General features: G+C 43.7%; 1 protein-coding gene across 3 annotated transcripts in view; it reads right to left on the bottom strand.

Moving 5' to 3' along the window:
- The window catches only part of LOC118369544 (kinase non-catalytic C-lobe domain-containing protein 1-like), a 21,424-nt gene extending 2,581 nt beyond the window's left edge, over positions 1-18,843 (bottom strand). The window contains exons 1-15 of one of the 3 annotated variants that reach the window (XM_052498399.1): positions 18,733-18,843; positions 17,913-18,035; positions 15,648-15,846; positions 13,179-13,237; positions 9,110-9,256; positions 6,773-6,890; positions 5,886-6,667; positions 5,509-5,623; positions 5,168-5,239; positions 4,911-4,972; positions 4,591-4,749; positions 4,228-4,305; positions 4,004-4,091; positions 3,689-3,878; positions 2,720-3,501 (exon numbers count right to left, since the gene is read on the bottom strand). In XM_052498399.1, the coding sequence (XP_052354359.1) occupies positions 2,720-3,501; positions 3,689-3,878; positions 4,004-4,091; positions 4,228-4,305; positions 4,591-4,749; positions 4,911-4,972; positions 5,168-5,239; positions 5,509-5,623; positions 5,886-6,667; positions 6,773-6,890; positions 9,110-9,256; positions 13,179-13,237; positions 15,648-15,846; positions 17,913-18,014 (2,953 nt within the window). In that variant the 5' untranslated portion in view covers positions 18,015-18,035; positions 18,733-18,843. The other 2 variants (XM_035754019.2, XM_035754017.2) reach the window with 2 other exon arrangements.
- Between the last annotated feature and the right edge of the window lie 600 nt (positions 18,844-19,443).

Consider the following 19,443-nt stretch of genomic DNA (forward strand, 5'->3'; position numbering starts at 1 on the left):
TAGACCGAGTCACTGGTGCTTCCTGCTTTAATTTTAGCTTGTACGCGTCTCTGTTTGTGGAGTAAAGGTGGTCTAAAGGTTCCACCCCCCCCCCTCTGGTTGCACATTTAACATGCTGATAGAAATGAGGTGAAACTGATTTAAGTTTCCCTGCATTAAAGTTCACTAGGAGCGCCGCCTCTGGATGAGCATTTTCCTGTTTGCTTATGGCTGTATAAAGCTCATTAAGGTCTTAGTGCCAGCATCGGTATGTATTCAGATAAACTCTAGGTAGATAGTGTGGTCTACAGCTTATCAAGAGATACGCTAACTCGTGCGAGCAAAATCTCGAGATTTCCTTATATATCGTGCACCAGCTAGCTTCTGATGGCATTGAGGAGTAAACCACATCAGTCACTGTCTTCATCAATAAGTGCATCAATGACGTCGTCCCCACAGTGACTGTACGCACATACCCCAACTAGAAGCCATGGATTACATGCAACATTCACACTGAGCTAAAGGGTAGAGCTGCCACTTCAAGGAGTGTGACTAACCCGGAAGCTTATTATAAATCCCGTTATGCCCTCTTACAAACCATCAAACAGGCAAAGCATCAATTCGGGACTAAGATCGAATCGTACTACACCGGCTCTGACGCTTGTCGGAAATGGCAGGGCTTGCAAACTATTACAGACTACAAAGGGAAGCACAGCCGAGAGCTGCTCAGTGACAGGAGCCTACCAGACGAGCTAAATAAATTCTATGCTCGCTTCAGGGCAAGTAATACTGAAACATGCATGAGAGAATCAGCTGTTCCGGACGACTGTGTGATCACGCTCTCCGCAGCCGATGTGAGTAAAACTTTTAAACAGGTCAACATTCACAAGCCTGCAGGGCCAGACGGATGAACAGGACGTGTACGCTGAGCATGCGCTGACCAACTGGCAAGTGTCTTCACTGACATTTTCAACCTAACCCTGTCAGTCTGTAATACCAACATGTTTCAAGCAGACCACCATCGTCCCTGTGCCCATGAACACTAAGGTAACCTGCCTAAATTACTACTGACCCGTAGCACTCACGTCTGTAGCCATGAAGTGCTTTGAAAGACTGGTCATGGTACACATCAACACAATTATCCCAGAAACTCTAGACCCACTACAATTTGCATATAGCCTCCAACACATCCACAGAAGATGCAATCTCTATTGCACTCCACACTGCCCTTTCCCACCTGGACAAAAGGAACACCTATATGAGAATGCTATTCATTGACTACAGCTCAGCGTTCAACACCATAGGGCCCTCAAAGCTCATCACTCCTCTAAGGACCCTAGGACTAAACACCTCCCTCTGCAACTGGACTTCCTGACAGGCTACCCCCAGGTGGTAAGGGTAGGTAACAACACATCCGCCACGCTGATCCTCAACACTGGGGCCCCTCAGGAGTGCGTGCTCAGTCCCCTCCTGTACTCCCTGTTCACTCATGACTGCACGGCCAGGCACGACTCCAACAACATCAATAAGTTTGCCAATGACACAACAGTGGTAGGCCTAATCACCGACAACGATGAGACAGCCTATAGGAAGGAGGTCAGAGACCTGACCGCGTGATACAAGGACAACAACCTCACCCTCAACTTGATCAAGACAAAGGAGATGATTGTGGACTACAGGAAAAGGAGGACAGAGCACGCCCCCATTCTCATCGATGGGGCCGTAGCGGAGCAGTTTGAGAGCTTCAAGTTCCTTGGCATCCACATCACCAACAAACTAACATGGTCCAAGCACACCAAGACAGTCGTGAAGAGGGCACGACAAAACCTATTCCCCCTCAGGAGACTGAACAGATTTGGCATGGATCCTCAAAAGGTTTTACATATGCACCATCAAGAGCATCCTGACGGGTTGCATAACTACCTGGTATGGCAACTGCTCGGCCTCCGACTGTAAGGCACTACAGAGGGTAGTGCGTACGGCCCAGTACATCATTGGGGCCAAGCTTCCTGCCATCCAGGACCGCTATACCAGGCGGTGTCAGAGGAAGACCCTAAAAATTGTCAAAGACTCCAGCCACCCTAGTCGTAGGCTGTTCTCTCTGCTACTGCACGGCAAGCGGTACCAGACCGCCACGTCTAGGTCCAAGAGGCTTCTAAACAGCTTCTACCCCCAAGCCATAAGACTCCTGAACATCTAATCAAATGGCTACCCAGACTATTTGCATTGCCCCTGCCCCCCTCTTACGCTGCTGCTACTCTGTTATTATCTATGCATAGTCACTTTAGTAACTCTACCTACATGTACATGTATTACCTAAATTACCTCAACTTATCGGTGCCCCCACACATTGACTCTGTACCAGTACCCCCTGTATATCACCTCGCTATTGTTATTTCACTGCTGCTCTTCAATTATTTGTTACTTTCATCTCTTACTTTTTTTTGTTGTATTTTCTTAGAACTGCATTGTTGGTTAAGGTCTTGTAAGTAAGCATGTTACTGTAAGGTTGAAATTGGCGAATGTGACAAATATAATTTCTCTTTTCTCCATCTCTCTATAAAGCAATTATCCTAACTAAATTCAGTCGGGTGAAAAACAGGGAGAATAGGGCTACTAGCCTGGTGCCATATCTGTTTGTGTGGTCTTACCAACTGGTGTGAAGAACTGTAGAAGTTGTCAAAACAGATCTGGGGCCATAGGCCACATGAGAATGAATATCAATCTTCATGTTACTTACGCATTGCTAGATCCTCTACACCATTCTCCAGATAGCCATCAAAGGCAAACTCTGCCCTGAGTAGGCCAATAACCTCTTGTAGGGAAGGGTTCATCAGGGGGGAGGGGGGAGGAAGTGAGTCTCCCTGAGGGGGTCCATGGGACTCTGATAGGTGTTCACCCTCACCTTCTCCTGTCCTTGGACCTCCTTCTCCATTGTGGGGATGGGGCATGGACGCTTTGGGGTCCGAGGGTCTGCCATTAAGGCATTCCAAAAGAGGTTCAGCTCCCTGGCCAGGGGTCAGATGGTCTCTAGGGCCCCGTGGATGTGTGGGTTGACCCTGGAGGTAGCTGGAGCTTGAGGTCAGGGGCAGATTGAGCTCCAGACCATGGAGGGACTCAGGGACTGTTATCTGCACTGGCACCAGGGTTAAGTGCCCTGTTAAAGGGTCCTGATGCAATAGGAAGTTGTTGAAAACACCACCACCAGTCAGATGAGAGCAGGATGACGATTGGCAAGAGGAAGACGAAGTCAATTGGGTGGTCGAAGGAGGGAGTGGGTGGTCGGAAACGGGAGTCCTCTGGTTGCTGAGTTTGGGAGAGGTGGGAGGTGGAGAGTTGACCAATGTCCTGCCGCTTGAGGCAGTGGAGGAAAGGTTGCGTGTGACCACGCTCCTTTGATTGGCAGGGCTGTCCTGTCCGTTGGGAGGTAGGGGTAGGTCCTCAAGGTGTGAGGGGGTTTCTCGGTCCTTAGCCTCTTGCACAGGCTCGATGTCATTGCCTCTTGTGACTTCACTTATAGCCCTGCAACACAAAATTATGTGATAATTAAAAATGCATTCTTGAAATCAGTGCTAACATTCAATGACATCTCTGCCACAATCAATAAAGCAACTATGGTAAGCTCCAACTTGTAAAAACATCAGTGGTGTGTGAAATAATTCCTTGACTGGTATTTCTTATCTCCATTGAATGAAGGCATACTGCTTACTCCTCAATGTCTGAAGCAGGAAGGGGAGTTTCCTCAGTGTCCCCCTCCCTGGTCAGGACGATGGGGTTAAAGTGTGTGGCAAGGGAAGTGAAGGCCTCTGGAAGCTGGGGGGCTCCGTTAATTGGATAGCTATGGGGAACAGGCCCAGGTACAGGAGCCAATCGGCTCTCAGTGGCCATGGGCACAAACCCTACACACAGTTACAACAATCTCAGTTACAACATCAATGCCATTTGATGATCACAAATCTGTATGTAGATGCAAGGTCAACAAAATCGCTTGAACATAATGTCTGAAAAGATTAATTAATCGTACCACTCTTGATACGTGTTGATTCCTGACTTGAGTTTACTCTACTGTCCAATCCATTCTGATCCTCTGCATCAATGTCCTTTGTGAGTGGCTGAAAGGTAAGGGAGGAAGTTATCCTCGACAGACAATAATGGAATAGCAATGTGTCCTCCCTTTCACTCTGAGGGGCAGTATGTTTCTCACTACCCCTGCCAAACAGTAGCTACAGTGGTACAGTGGAGTGGTACCGGGTGGACTCTGTTGATCAGATTCGTCCACACTATCTCAGCGTTCGTTCCTAGGCGTGATAGATAATCCCGACAGCTCTGTAACAGCAGAAACATCATCAGTTAAAATCTTATACCTTAGCACCCAAGATACTTCATTAATGAATTTGTTCATCAAATCAAACTTAATTTAAAGTGTATTTCAAATTGCAACACACTTTACAGTAAAGAAACTTTGCTCATTCATTCACAATATATTATGTCACCATTGTGTCTATTAAAAATGCTGTTACATATGTAATTAATGCTACTAAAACATTGATCAAAAGAATAATAGATGAATGTGCTTTCACTAGAGTGGTTGCGAGCTGAAGCTACGACTACCTTTTTAGCTACGACAATGGAAGGTCTTTCGATGGGTGTCCTCTTGGCCATCTCCAGCAGCAGCATCTTCAACTTCCTGGGCATAGCCAGCTTCTGATTGGCTGACAGGTTGAACTTGGCCGTGGCCCATAGGATGGCAGCCACCCCATAAACACAGGCCTAAAAACAGACAGAAGTCGGACGAATGGACCGAGAGAAAGACATAAAGATGGATGGACGGACAGACAGATGACACCCCACTTCATCGGTAATCAAAAGCATCTACTTGATGGAGAAGAAGGTTTTATTTTAAAAGATGAATGTCAGAAGTTGAGGCAAACCTTTTCCGTTACGATTCCATGCTCCTGGAATTCAGGGGCCAGATAAAACGCATCGCAGGATCCTACGAGGAAAATTCACGTTGAATTATTGAACGCGACATCATTTCATAGAATGTTCCTTCAGACACTTTTCTCAGGATAACTTTTGAATATTTGAAGTCACAACAGTTGTAAATAAATACAGAAACAGAGGCAAAGAATAGATGGAAAGTGGCAAAGTAACTGCTGACTACCATGTACTGCAAAAAGAGCCATACCTGTGTTTTTAGGTTTCAAGAAGAGAACTTCTCCCTCACAACCCACGTACATTGTATCCAGGCACAGGTATGCTTTCAGGGAGGAAATAAAGAAGAGTAAGCCTAAGAGGTTAATACGTTTTAATAAATTACATAAAGTGTATGTCGAACTAAACAAAGTTTTCAATGATTTATTGCCACTGCCATAGTGACGTTTCTCATAATAATTTAATCAACAGCAAAGTGGTTTAGAGACCAGACAAAGTGAGGGATTGGATGCTTACTGCTTAGTAAATCATGTAATTGATTTACATAGAGCAGAGAATCAGTGGTTGTTTAACTGAAGAAGTGAGGAGTCCAACCTGGGTAGTCTAAGTAGGTCTGCAGTGTGGAGAGGCAGGTATGACACAGGGCCCATAGCTCATTCACAGACAGTCTCTGCCCACTCCGTGTGAGTAGATCCCTCAGAGAGATCCACTAGGTCACAATCAATAAAAATTAACATGGTTAACATTTCTTTCCCTCTTGGACAGTTTACCAGTCCCAGATTAAGCCAGTCCTGGACAAAAAAACATGTTCAATGAAAAATCACCACTGAAAGTGATTTTTAGTTCAGGAATAGGCTTAATCTGGGTCTGGCAAACCGTCCCGGAGAGTTGTGAACAAGAACTTTCCTGAAACGAAGGCATGTAAAATCTACGTACATTGTACAGTACATGAAATGGATCTTTGAACTCACCTCATCCTGAGATTGTTCATTGAGGCACAGCATGCTTTTAGTCATGTGATTATTGGGAGTGTAAAGGTTTGAGGTTGAAGTCATGTTGCAAGCAGAGTCGACCAACATGTCCGGGTCTTGAGCTGGGCGGGACGAAGAGGTTTCATCTCGTGTTCCACTTTGACTGTCTGAATCTGTTTCAGCACCACATATGGGCAGGGTAGAATCTCTTTCCCCTTCTAATGTCTCACTGTCTCTCGCTGAGTCCCATTGCTCAGAGTCATTGCACTCATAAGGGGCCTTCTCTCGGTCCCCTCTCGTGCTCCAAACAGACCCGTGCCCCATGCATTCCTCAGCTCCTATCTCCGTGAGGTCCGATACATTGACACTGATATCCCCATGGGGCGCGGGCGGGAATGCGGGGGGATTATTGGAGTCTGGAACGGAGCAGGAACGATTCAGAACCCCCCTCACCCTCCCAGCCCTCTCCTGAGCCCTCCTGTGTACAGGAGAACTATTCTGAGATCTGCTATCCAACTGAGAACCAAACATGTCCTCCCCTCTGACACATCCATTCTCTTCCACATCCCCCATACCGTCAGCCCAAAGGGTGGAGTCCCAGGCTCCACATACGTGATGCCGATGCAGGCCGTTGGACTCGTTGAAGTCCGGGTTCTCTGCCGTGGTATGTGAGACAATGCCCTGGGTTTTGGAGCTACTGTCCTCAGAGTCGATGCTCTTGTGGAGCTGCCAGTTGGGTTTGGGCTGCTGCCATCGAGCCTCCCAAGAGCCACGCCACCCATCTGTGGATAGATACACAGGTAGTATGGTTATGGCCACAGTGGACTACAACAGAAATGCACGTTGACATAGATATACACAGACATATCCCGTGTCTAAAGGCAAACCTTGAAATGTTGCGACGGATTCGATTGAGAGAACTCTTCGTCCTATAGAAGAGAGTTTCCGGCACAGGGCTGTGGAAGAGGTATCTACTAGCTTTTCCTTTGCAAGGGAGAGGAGGTCCTGAGAGGAAGACACATAATATATCAGCTAGCATAGACATAAAGTACTTTGTGATGCAAAGGTAAGTTTAAGTTTCTATAGAAAGGGTACGTTTCTCACATATTAGTATAAATACAAAACTCTGAACTTTAGCGGGTTTAATACGTTTTGCCATTTCATTGTTGATGACTCACTGTTGAGGACACAGTGTTGAAACAGATTTAATTTGTTTCCCAAAAGAAAATACACCCGGTTATTGGTGTAAACGTCATATTTGATTTTTTATCCCCTGGGCAGAATTCTTGTTTCGTGCATGACTAGTGACCCTGAAGAAGGCACAATGATGCTGAAACGTTGGCGGTTTACCCAATACATTACTGGGAGATCTTATATAGAGTGTGCAACTCGCTTTATGTATTTTTAGAGCACGACTGTAACATCCTCCATTTTGGTTTCCCCATCTGTAGTGATGTGCAGTTTGAGAACGATTTGTTCTTTTTGAACAACGATTTTTGACTGACTCGAGTCAGGATTCGTTTTTTCTCTCTCTGAGTGACTTGTTCATTTTAGCCGTTTGTTTGACCTGCTGGCACCCAATAAGTCCTACAGCACGATTGATACACACTCCTCCGGCTCATGAGGATCTAGACACGTGCTCTGCTCTGACCAATAACTCTCTGTCATATATGCGCGCAGAGACAATAGATCGTGCAGCAGGCAACTTAGAGAAGAAATTTGCTATGTTCAGAACTAATAATTGATCGCATGGTGCAAGAAGGAATTCAATTGATTATTGAATGTTATGATGGACACAGCTTTATAGAACCAAAACATACACCGGCTCTGGTCAACAAACTCAAACTTGAGAACAAATTGTTTTGGGGGGGACTACAGTTTACAAATGATATTGTGCTTATCAGCCTCACAGCAGTCAAGCAATGCATTCCATCAAGAGTCGTTCACAATTTAGTCCGGTTGCGTCCACAACTAGATCTCCTTTCAAATGTATCATGAAGTAATTGATTTTGTATGCCTGGCAATCAACAAATGTACATTGTTTAAAGCAGTCACAAACTATGCCACTTTGTTTACATACTCATCTCATATGTATATACTGTACTCGATACCATCTACTGTATCTTGCCTATGCCGCTCTGTACCATCACTCATTCATGTATCCTTATGTACATATTCTTTATCCCCTTACACTGTGTAGAAGACAGTAGTTTTGGAATTGTTAGTTAGATTACTTGTTGGTTATTACTGCATTGTCGGAACTAGAAGCACAAGCATTTCGCTACACTCGCATTAACATCTGCTAACCATGTGTATGTGACAAATACAATTGGATTTGATTTGATTTGAAATGACAGCTCCAATAAGCCCACTATGGTGAACAAGAGGCTTGTAGAATCATCTTTCGAGTTTTCAGTTCATCGTTCACCGGTAGAGGGTCCTGCGTGCTCTGGGCGTTGCTCACTCAAGTGAACAAAATGTTGCCGAAAGATTTGTTCTTTTGACTGAACGAGTCGAAAAGATCAGAGTCGTTAAAAACAGCCAACCTTCCCACTACTACCCATCTACATCGCACTGTCATTGCTCCTCCACACGGTGCTGCTCGTGTTCAGTGTCTGTGCACATCCAGTTGCATATCAGTATGTCACGTCTCTTGTATCTGTTTGCCAAAGGTGCTTCCACAAAGTATTGACTCAGGGGTGTGAATACTTATGTAAATGTATTTCATTTTCAATGCATTTGCAAACATTTCTGAAAACATGTTTCCACTTTGTCATTACGGGGTATAGAGTGTAGATGGGTAAGAATAATAATACATGTAATCAATTTTGAATGCAGGCAGTAACACAACAACATGTGGAATAAGTCAATGGGTATGACTACTTCCTGAAGGCACTGTATTTGGTTATGTTACGTAGAATACTATCATGTTGTGATCTTGCAGACATCGATTCAGCTTTGATCCTAACGTTATTAAATGAGCACCATTCTCCATTGATCACTGAAATTTGCCAGAGTAGTTTGTTGGTAGCCTGTTCTCTGGGCAGCCAAATGAGTAGATCAGAGACTGTGTGTAAAGAATAGAATCCCGGACATGCACAAAGATGTTAGATTTTGTGCTATCGGGAAGAGAATTCAGAATCGCAGCCGCTCCGTAATTTGTATAATAAGAGCGTAAAGACAGACAGCACTCCATTAACGTTCATCCATGATGGTGAAGTTACCTGGGGGAGTGGCCTGTCCTCTGGCCCCTCCTCCTGCATCTGCTCCAGCAGTCTCTGAATCTCCTCTCCCAGCTCTGCCTCCAGCTCTGGCTCAATGACAAAGTCCAACGCGGCAGAGAGGGTGGAGCCCAGAGAGTACACATGTCCCTGGAGAAGATTCAGAGCGTCATTGACCTCAAACTGACCCATAACATTCACCACACTGCAATTGTTTATCATTTTTAAAAAAAACAATAAGACTGCTTAGACATGTTTACACTGTATGGACATGTTCACTTTAAACCAGATGGGAATTAAAACCTCAAATATGTGTTATTTACCTCATGTCATCAGCTCATGTACTAAAAAAGAAGCAATACATCACTACTGTATCCCATGACAAACTCTGTTTATTAGTACAGGCAGCAGAAGTCCTTTGGGCATCTCTTTGGGGTCTTGGTGGAAACCAGGCCTATTTGGCATGCTTTTGTTTGAGGAAGTAATTCATCAGGCCGTCAAGATGTCAATAAAGCTGCAGTAGGCCAGGCCAAGGCAATGTTCCTCCCTCATATGAGCGCCTTCAGATCCATTAGGCCAATTGCAACCGTCGAAAGCTTCTAGATTATCGCCAGCTGATCTCTCGTTAAAACAACCAATACGGGCTAAAATAACCCGCAGAGCTGATCTCAAATCGCAACCAACATTACCGCTCCCTAACGTGGATGTAGAGGTTATCTTTTAGTCTTGATTGCAGCCATCATTTATCAAGACCATTTCGCCCTCCGGTTGTATTACCGTGGGAACAATTTATTCCTACTTTATGAGCAAACTAAATGGCAATTTATCTATTTGACAATCAATTCCTTACAACTGAAATAAAGCATTTCCTCATTTACCACGGAAGATCTACTGTGGTAATTGTCAAATAGATACATCTATTCAAAATGGTATTGTTCCTAAAGACTTGAAAATCACAGATATGACACTTTTGCAACTGGTGGATAAAATCTTTACAGCCCTTAACAACAATGAATACACTCTTGGATTCATCCAAAATTACTTTCTGAATTGTATTATTATGGTTTTCACGATTATACATATATTTGGTTATATAGTTATGTTTATGATAGAGAATAATTTGCTGATGCAAACAGCTGTGCATCTACCAGGGCCGAGATATCGAGCCATGTGTCACGCCACAGGATAACTGGACCTATGTTACTCCTCATCAATGTCAATGACCTCGCTGCTTCTACCGTACTTCCCATTCTCTTTGCTGATGATACCAATTTGATTTGATCAAAAATTGTGGAATCACTAATTTATGAACTCAGGACAACTTTTCTGAATTGTTCCAGACAAACAAATTATCTTTGAATGTAAAACAATCCAACTGTATTGTATTCACTAGTAAGAATAGGTCAAAAATAAAAATAAACAATTGGAAAAAAAGAAAAAAGAGCCAGAATCTCAATTAGTGGGAACTAAATGGAACCAGTCACATCAATTAGATTCCTCTGAGTTGTAATTGATGAAAAGGTATCCTGGAAAGATCACATTCAATTTGTCTGTAGCAAAGTGATGAAATATGTTGGTGTCATCAGATAGATAAGTGGTTTGGTTCATCAGGCTTGCTTCCTATCTATACTAGAGCTTCATTTACCCATATCTCATTTACTGTAATATTGTCTGGGCCAGTACATATGCCTCCTATCTACACAAATGACTCATCATACAAAATACATTTGCTTGCCTAGCCACCTCCTCTAATTACCTGGCACCATCTGCACTTTTTGTTTAAGAAACTCAATATCTTGTCTATTTACAACAATGTACGCCAATTATACTCATACCGCAAATGCCGCCCGGACAGTCTACCTAAACCTTTGAATGGATTCTTCCAGGTTAATTCTGAAATCCATCTATATAACACAAGACACTGCGATAACCTTCTCCCTCCCCACTGCTACACCTCATAGTTAATTCTCTGTCAGATACAGAGGTGCCATACTCTGGAATTCCTGTCTTCACATTGCCAAAATATCACCATCGCTCAATAACTTCAAGCGAAGACTGGTGGTCAGCCTGATGATCCGACTCAGTAATCTCCTCAATATAGCCTAACTCTCACATGAACACACACACATTTAAACAAATGATTACTGATCAATGAATTAATTCATTTACAATTAGTGTCATACATTTATAATTAGTAGGTTTTGTCATCTGTTTGAACAAATCTTTTTTATTTTTGTACTTATGTATTGTAGATCGTTTTTGTTGTAGTTTTCATATAATCCCATGGGCTTTCAACCACACCTGCACACTGTTTTTAATTGTTAATTGTTTGTATCTGTATTTAATCGGTTTATCACTTGTTGTCACTGGTGGAAATAAATTCAACTTAAACTGAAGTTATTTAAAATGGCACATATTATTTTGCCATTTAAAGCAAAATGTTTGAATGAAATATAGGCCTACTATATCTTATACTCTAATACGTTTTTTTATTTTTATTTTTAACGTTCAACAGCCTTATGGTTTTCGATGCTCCTGATAGGTCGATATTTAATTGGGAGCGGGATTAGGGAACTTAACCCAGCTGTCTGGTATCATAATCACTTGGCATGGTAAGAACAAGAGATCAACTGATCTGCTGGTTTATCCTTATTGGTTTTGTTGTTACAACCAAGCTCAATTTAGCCCGCAGGCGCATGTCATCTCCCGTTAGTAGTGTTTTAAGAAATCCAGCGGTAACCTGAACAAGTGCGTTAAGTTCTGCCTGTTCGTTGTAATCGAGCCATTATGCCTGGCAGGCAATGCATTCTGGGGCCTCATTTAACAAACGCATCATGATCTCTAACATATTTGCCTTGGATCTCGTCAGATCATTGGCTGCAATACCAGGAGTCAGTGGAGATGAAACTACAGCACATAGTACGTGGGAATTTCATGAGGAGCCTGTCTCTTTGTAAGACTCAGGAGACTGAGAGCTGAAAAGCCAGACACTTTTACTCCAGTGAACTATTATTGTAACTTGCAGATATTTGACAATCTTCTCTTGTACTTTACTTGGGGGAATTGTGCTCTCTGTTGCAATTATGGTTGACATGTTGGCTCTTGAATGAATCTGAACCAGGTGGGTTTTTTTTAGGTCGAATCTCAGACAAGATCCGTACTGTATTGCAAACAATTCAAAGGAATGTAACCCATACTTATGTGGTGGATATGGGAAAGGTAGAAGATCCAGATCACACAAACACGTCAGGAGCATGTTAAATCCACCAGCTGCTGACAGGTCATGTCTAGTTCCCGTTGGGTGCGCAAGCAGGTCCCAGCCATAGAAATATAATTACTAGAAATAATTATATTTCTACGGCCCCAGCCGCTCCACTTGGCACACTTAACGCACATTGGAAGATATTGGAAGACTAGATACATTAGACAAGCATAGACACGCACATTAAACCTGAAATTGAGCAACTGATAAATGTAGTCGAGATAGGAAATAAATTCATGGCGCTACACAACCCGAAGGGGGGGGGGAGAGAATAAGTGAATCAGACAGAAAGATAGATGTGGTGAGAGAGAGTGAAATCCTTTCTTAGTGAGACATATTGTTATCCTCTGTATTTGCTGCTATACATGAAGACTTTGTTAGATCCCTTTGATTTCCACCATGTTTGTTCTGAAATAGCGTCTATGTAATATTGATTTCTAGTAAATGAAGTACGGTGGACACAGTGTTCATCAAACAAACTTCAACACCGAAAGGCTGTTGCCGTATTGTGCATTTTATTATGTCCAGTAATGACAATAAATGGACGAGAATGTCTTGAGGAGCCATCTCATCACTTCCTTTCTAGCGGACATATTTCAGAGTGCAAGTCTTTTTCCCAACGCCAAAACCCACGTACACGACTATATAAGAAAACACTCCAAAAAGGCCTGGTAAACGAAAGGCACCTCAACTGTTGTTTTCTCACTTGTTCTCAACGCTCAATGTCAAGAATGCATTGTAACATCTGCCTGCAGCGAGACACAAAACATGCCGTGAAGTAGACATTCGCAGTGAAAGAAACCCCCTTACCTCAAAGGTACTGCCAGTCTTGTCAAACTCTGGAGGTATAAACGAGCCCTCGGGGTCATCTGCAAGACACGTGTACAAGAGTACATCTAGTTAACATGTGTAATAAACACATTGTTATATGTGGTGTTGGTAGGCCTGCCGCTCCACAAACATATGATCACATGATTACACCGTAACTGTAACTATATGGGGCCAATTACAAGACCAGGTGCTAAGCCAATAAAACCACTTGCAACCAGTCATCTACATCATTCAGTCCAGCAGAATGAGCACACAACAATACAGTGTTAAAATGTGTAACAAATGTTTTACTACATGTAGTGGTGCTATCAGTCCATATTGACAATATGGGGCCTATTATAAAACCAGGTGCTAAGCCAATGAAACTACCCACTCATGCTGTACATCATTCATCAGCACAGAGACAATCCCACACAAATGGGACTGCAGCTATCTCCCGATCAGAGCCTTGGTGTTGCGCTGCGGAGCATCTTCAGTCTTAAGTAGGCCAGTATTTGTGCTGGGGTGGAAGCAGGGATAAAGCCGCCCGCCTTCAGCCTCCTCTAACCACAGTTAGAGGCAGTTAAGTAGGTCAGGCCTAGATTTGGGGCTGTCTCTGACTCCTAGAGTTATGACGGGCTCCCAGCTAGGAGGAGGCCAGACACTCCAGAGGGTCAGAACGAACGGCCAAGGAGAAATGAGCACTATTGGGTAGAGATCATAGGTAAGCTGGCTCTAGGATATGACAGGAGGGGCAAACACATAGGAAGGAGACTGCAGTGAACTCAGTGAGTGAAGGAATGTGCTCCCTAACACTATGATTGAGAAAAACTATCTAGATTAAGGCTCCCATATTCTCCCAGATGGGACTGGAGAGAGCTTATATGAATATGTATTACAATGTGGTCGATGTGTCACAAAAGTATAACGCCATTTTCTACCAATGAATTGAATGGATACTGCCCCATGAGTTATAACACTGCTGCATGCTGGTCATTAACTGGCCACATAAGGTCTCTCTGTCGGCTCAATCCCGAGGGGACACGTGATGATCTCACACATGCATCAGTATTCAAGAAAAAGCTCCTAAGCTCAATTAAACCTAATGCAGGGAATAAAAGTAGTATTGGCATATGAGTGCTGGTTGGGGTTCCATTGTGGTTAAAACAAATGAACCCAATTACTGATCAGCAATAGATTCTAATGTGAATCCAGGGTGAGTCAAAGGCACCGATAGGCAGCTGACCGCCAGAATGTCTGTTACCGTGGCAACCATCCCATTGGCAATGTGGACACTGTTGAGCTCATCAATGCTTATCAATTACTGATGTTGCCATGGGGAAAATGGGAGGCTATCCCAGAATGGTTATGTGTGTGCATGGGTTTGTGTGTGTGTGTGTGTGTGTGTGTGAGAGAAAGAGAATCCGGTGCGCATGTATGTCTGTGCGTCCATGCATACGTGTGTGTTTGTGTGCCTGCTTGCCTGCCTGTGTACGTTTGTGTGGAAGGGACAACACAGGTGAGTGTGACAGGTGGTGACGTAACCCTGTTTGGTAAAAGACAGATGATAGAGGTTTGTTGAGAGGAGAAGAAGCTAGTCTGTTGGCAGAGAGGATTTATCACAATGTCTGAGGGACAAGCCATAGTGAGAAAGCGGCAGAGTATCCTGAACATGAAAGATGTGACTCAGTTTCACCAACACTCTCCATCCAAATGAGACCAGGCACTGCAGATGACTGCAACATCACATCACACAGATATAATCGCACAAAGGCTCAGCATTTTTAAATTAAGAAACAGCCCTCTTTTGCAAATGCAGCCATTTTACATTTCAATCATTTTGGGTAAAGGTGCAATTTTCGTTTGAGACAGATACTGCTGACCAAAAGAGAATATGATTGGGTTTGGAAACAAACTTTTCATGGGGAGGAGAGTCTAGGGACCCATTCATAAAGCATCTCAGAGTATGAGTACTGATCTAGGATCAGTTTGAACGTTCAAATCCTAATGAATAGAAGGGGGGACTTGAATACGGGCCCTGATCTTCATGACCCTTTGACTTCCCATAGGAAGGACATATTGATCTATGACCTCAGGATACCATGGTAGATCAGATCAGATTGATCGATCAGTGGAGAGAGTGCTGCCTCAGCCTTTTACAATAGCAGACAGCACTGACTAACAGATGTACTGTATGAGACGAAACACCAGATAATCCCCTGAATAACTAATAGACCTGGGTGATGTTCATTAGGCACCAAATGGTAGAACATTAACTGAAACAGGGAGGGACTGCCTGGACTTGTCCAATAGGACACACTCATTTTAGTTTCCTGTTGCAAAACATTTTAGACGTTTGTATGTGCCCTAAAGAATGTGACCCTGAATAGACAGGGAGACCGCATCGACTGTGATGTAGAGAGGGCCGTGTTGAGCTGTGCCGGGTTGTGTTGAGCTGTGTTGACTCACCACTGAGCTGCTCCATGAAGCACACGTTGCCATGGGCGTTAAAGGCCAGGGTGTCGGGCGTGATGCACAGGGTGTGGAACAGGGGTGATGAGGCGATACTCTGCAAGGCCAGGACACATTCCACACACACCGCCCACACCTCCTGCTCCGTCAGACAGATGTCTCGCAACGACAGGATATCCGCCAGGGACACGTTCTCCTGTGGGGACACACACAGGCAGGCATCGACGCAAGCATGCATGTGCTCACACGCAGACATACACACACGAACACACACAGGAGTAACACACGCGCACACACAAAAGTAATACAGTAAGTGTCCTGCAGTAATAAACACACTTACACCTACATCCTTGTATGTCATGCTGCAAACAGTGGAAAGCCAAGTGGGCACATTTGGTGTTATGAAGAAGCCTAATTGCATCCATAAATAGAAAACATCTCATGGCATGTTCGACATTTTCATCGTGTGAAGAAGACGGGATGTTTTGTTGGCTTGGCACATGAGCACAAAAGGAAGTGTTTGCTAGTACCGCGATAGAGCGGCTCCATTGTGACGTGGTGTCCAATACTCTGCATTTCCATTCTACGCATGTGACTGAACAGTGTAACAGACCACAGGCTTTTCACAAAAGCCTAGTCTCATGGGACATGGGCATTTCAGTCGTTGCCATTTGTTTCATAACGGGAGTCAAGTTGAATGATGAGCTTCACCACTAGGATGTCCCGTCCTCACTAACGTTCCATGACTATTTTCTCTGTAAAACATCTGGGTCTGTATACACAAAGCATTTCAGAGACGGGGTGCTGATCTAGGATCAGTCGAGTCTTTTAGACCATAATGAATGAGATTACATGGACAAGGGGGAACCTGATCCTAGATCAGCACTCCTACTCAGATACTTTGCAGGCCCTGGTTTTGTGTCTTTGTCATACATTTAAAAATAAAAAAAATGGAACTGGAGTGAATACACAATATCCTTCTTCTTCAGTTGATCTGAGAGAGATCTAAGAGATTATTGTTTGTTACAAAATATATATTTTCTGTTGCAGAAGGTGAATAAAGCACACCCACAATTCTGTTGAATATGGCACAATAATAGGGCAGAAAGATGTCACTAAGCAGCAGCATACAGTAAGCCTATAAATAGACTGTTGCCCTTGAGAACAGTGCAGAGAAACATTGAGTCTCTCCCTCTCCCTCCTCAAGTTAAATATGCCGGCCTACATAACTTTCCCTCTTCACTCCATGAGCTCTAATAAGACCAACTATACACTGGTGAAACACCTCAAAGGTTTAGAGAAGGACATCGAATAAGATCGAGGAACGAAAAGAAGAGTGAGGTAGCGATGGACTGGGTGGGCTACTAAGTGGGTGACTAAGTCATTGAGGGAAATCATGGTGAGCTGTTTGTGGTTTAACAAACCCCTTAGTATTCAAAGGTAAAATGTGATTAAGTTTACACTTGTTCCCCTTGTGTGAAGGCTACAGCTGAATGCATATGTCAGGCTGATCTCGCACATACTGCCCTCCACTCAAGATTACCCTGCAGTGTCTCTGGAGTCTCCATACTTGCAAAGGTACCTGCAGCTCAACACGGTCTGGAGTGAATAACTGTGAATAACCGTTCTGCACTGAATCATATTGCCCACTGTACATTGTTTAACATTGTAACTTTAAAACACTCAAACTAAGTTTATGGGGTAGTGTTTTAATGAATGCCCGTATTATCCACATAAAGTCAAGAGAGGACGCAGCAGGGCAGGGGTCAATACATCTGTACAGCAATGGTGGATATTACTGTACATCCCAGAGTACAATTAATATGGTCCCTGATCACCATGAGAGTTATAAGGAAAGGCCACAGACACATTAATCTCATCTTGTTGTCCTGAGAGAGAGAGAGAGAGAGAGAGAGAGAGAGAGAGAGAGAGAGAGAGAGGGAGCATGTTGTTGATTAAATTAGACCTTAGAAAACAGCATGTCTTCTTCAATCATTCAATCACTCGGTCAAGAGCATAGGTTAGCCTATACACTCTTACAAAATAAAAAAAGGTACCAAATGGGTTCTTCGGCTGTCCCAATAGTAGAACCCTTCTTGGTTCCAGGTGCACAAGTGAATAACACGAGTGCATATGTCACAGCTAATAAAGTCAGTCCCCTGGGGACCTCAGTCCACAATATTGACATAACACATGCCACTGAGAGAACAATAATAATTACGATGATAATAATGTAGGCTAAACATAAATGTTTACTCTCACCTCATCTTCAAGGAGTGGAGGCAGATGCTCAACTTCATAGTATTCCTCCTCTTCTTCCTCCTCCCCTGAGAATGCGACTGCATCAGTTCCAGACGTCCCCATTGTATTTCGTTTTAATCAAGACTGTGGATGTTTGTAGAATTGGGTGAGTGCAGTGTCACTCCCATAGCCTTAAACCTACTGTAAAGCTTTTCCCCTTTCGCTTACTGTCCTGGTAACAGTGTAGCAGGTCAGGAAAGATTACGTGAATGAAAGATTAACGTTACATGAATAGGTTTTCCGAACACGGACAGCGCCGGCTACTTTTTCAAAATGTTCCCCGTTCTACCAGCAAGTTGCAACGCGATGCGGCGTTCCACAAAACGTTCACTGTCACTGCGGTTCTTTTAATTCCAAAACAGGCGAAAGACAGCTGAAAAACGACCAGAGCAATGCGTTTGAATGTGTAGCACATTGCTAATAATTGATGGCAAACAGGGGAGTTTTACCAACTACATGCTGTCATGGCAACAACTGCCGCACTTCCACAGAAACAACTGACATTGCGATCATGAACTGCAGTTCTCAAGTCCTCCCAGCAAGGGCTACACTATGCACTACACTACAGCCTATATACAATTTGTTTTGAAGAGGCGTTGCCTGCGCTGCCCTACATACAAGATTCGCTCCGCAGTGGCGTGTATTCATGGTTGCCAAGAGAAGCTAGGCTTCCCCCCCCAAAAAAATTGCAAGATTTTTTATGATTTTTTATAATGTATCTTTCTTCTCTCTGTGTTTCATACTTTCCCTTCAATTCTCAAGAGGCTGAATTGTATCTCACAGGAGAAAGCGAGCGAGCGAAACGACGGCCCTCTGTCTCTGTATGTGTAGCCCATCTAGCTGACGCTGTCTGGTCAAAAATAGTATGACGTTGTTGTGCATTGAACACAAGCGATTGGCCTACCTTCATAAACATATGTACATATACAACAACAGCCAAACAGCTGTTGAGTGAACTCAACTGTGAATGGTCCTGGTACACACAAAACAAGTGTCAATGGAAGCAAGTTTGGATTTAGCTTCACGCCAATCACATCAAAGGCAAAAGGTAATTTACAGAAAAAACTTGAACTATTGCATCTTGTGTTTTTGTCCTCCGTTGGCTAGCTAGCACAAATTGCCCCTTTCCCAAATAAGCCATGTATAGATATGGATTGGGACTTAATCCTTCATCCTCCTTACTGGCCAATGGTTATTCCGATCCAACGATAAATTCATACATTGTGCCCCTGGTCTGAGGAGGATGAAAGTTCAATACGTAGCTATATGTAATAGGCTAATGTTAACTAGCTGGCCTGGCGCATCTTTACCCATGAAAGGAAGTTAGGCTAGCAAGCAAGCATTTTAGCCAGGTAGCCTAGGACTGTATGAAAGTCACAGACTGTTTTTGCAAAATGAAGGAGAGGAGGAGGGCATTGTTTCTCTGCAAGTAGGGTGAGTCAACATGTTTTTTCTCCTTACGGATGCACGCAGACACACACACACACACACA

The sequence above is a fragment of the Oncorhynchus keta genome, chromosome 36 (assembly GCF_023373465.1).
Source record: "Oncorhynchus keta strain PuntledgeMale-10-30-2019 chromosome 36, Oket_V2, whole genome shotgun sequence".
NCBI lineage: Eukaryota > Metazoa > Chordata > Actinopteri > Salmoniformes > Salmonidae > Oncorhynchus > Oncorhynchus keta.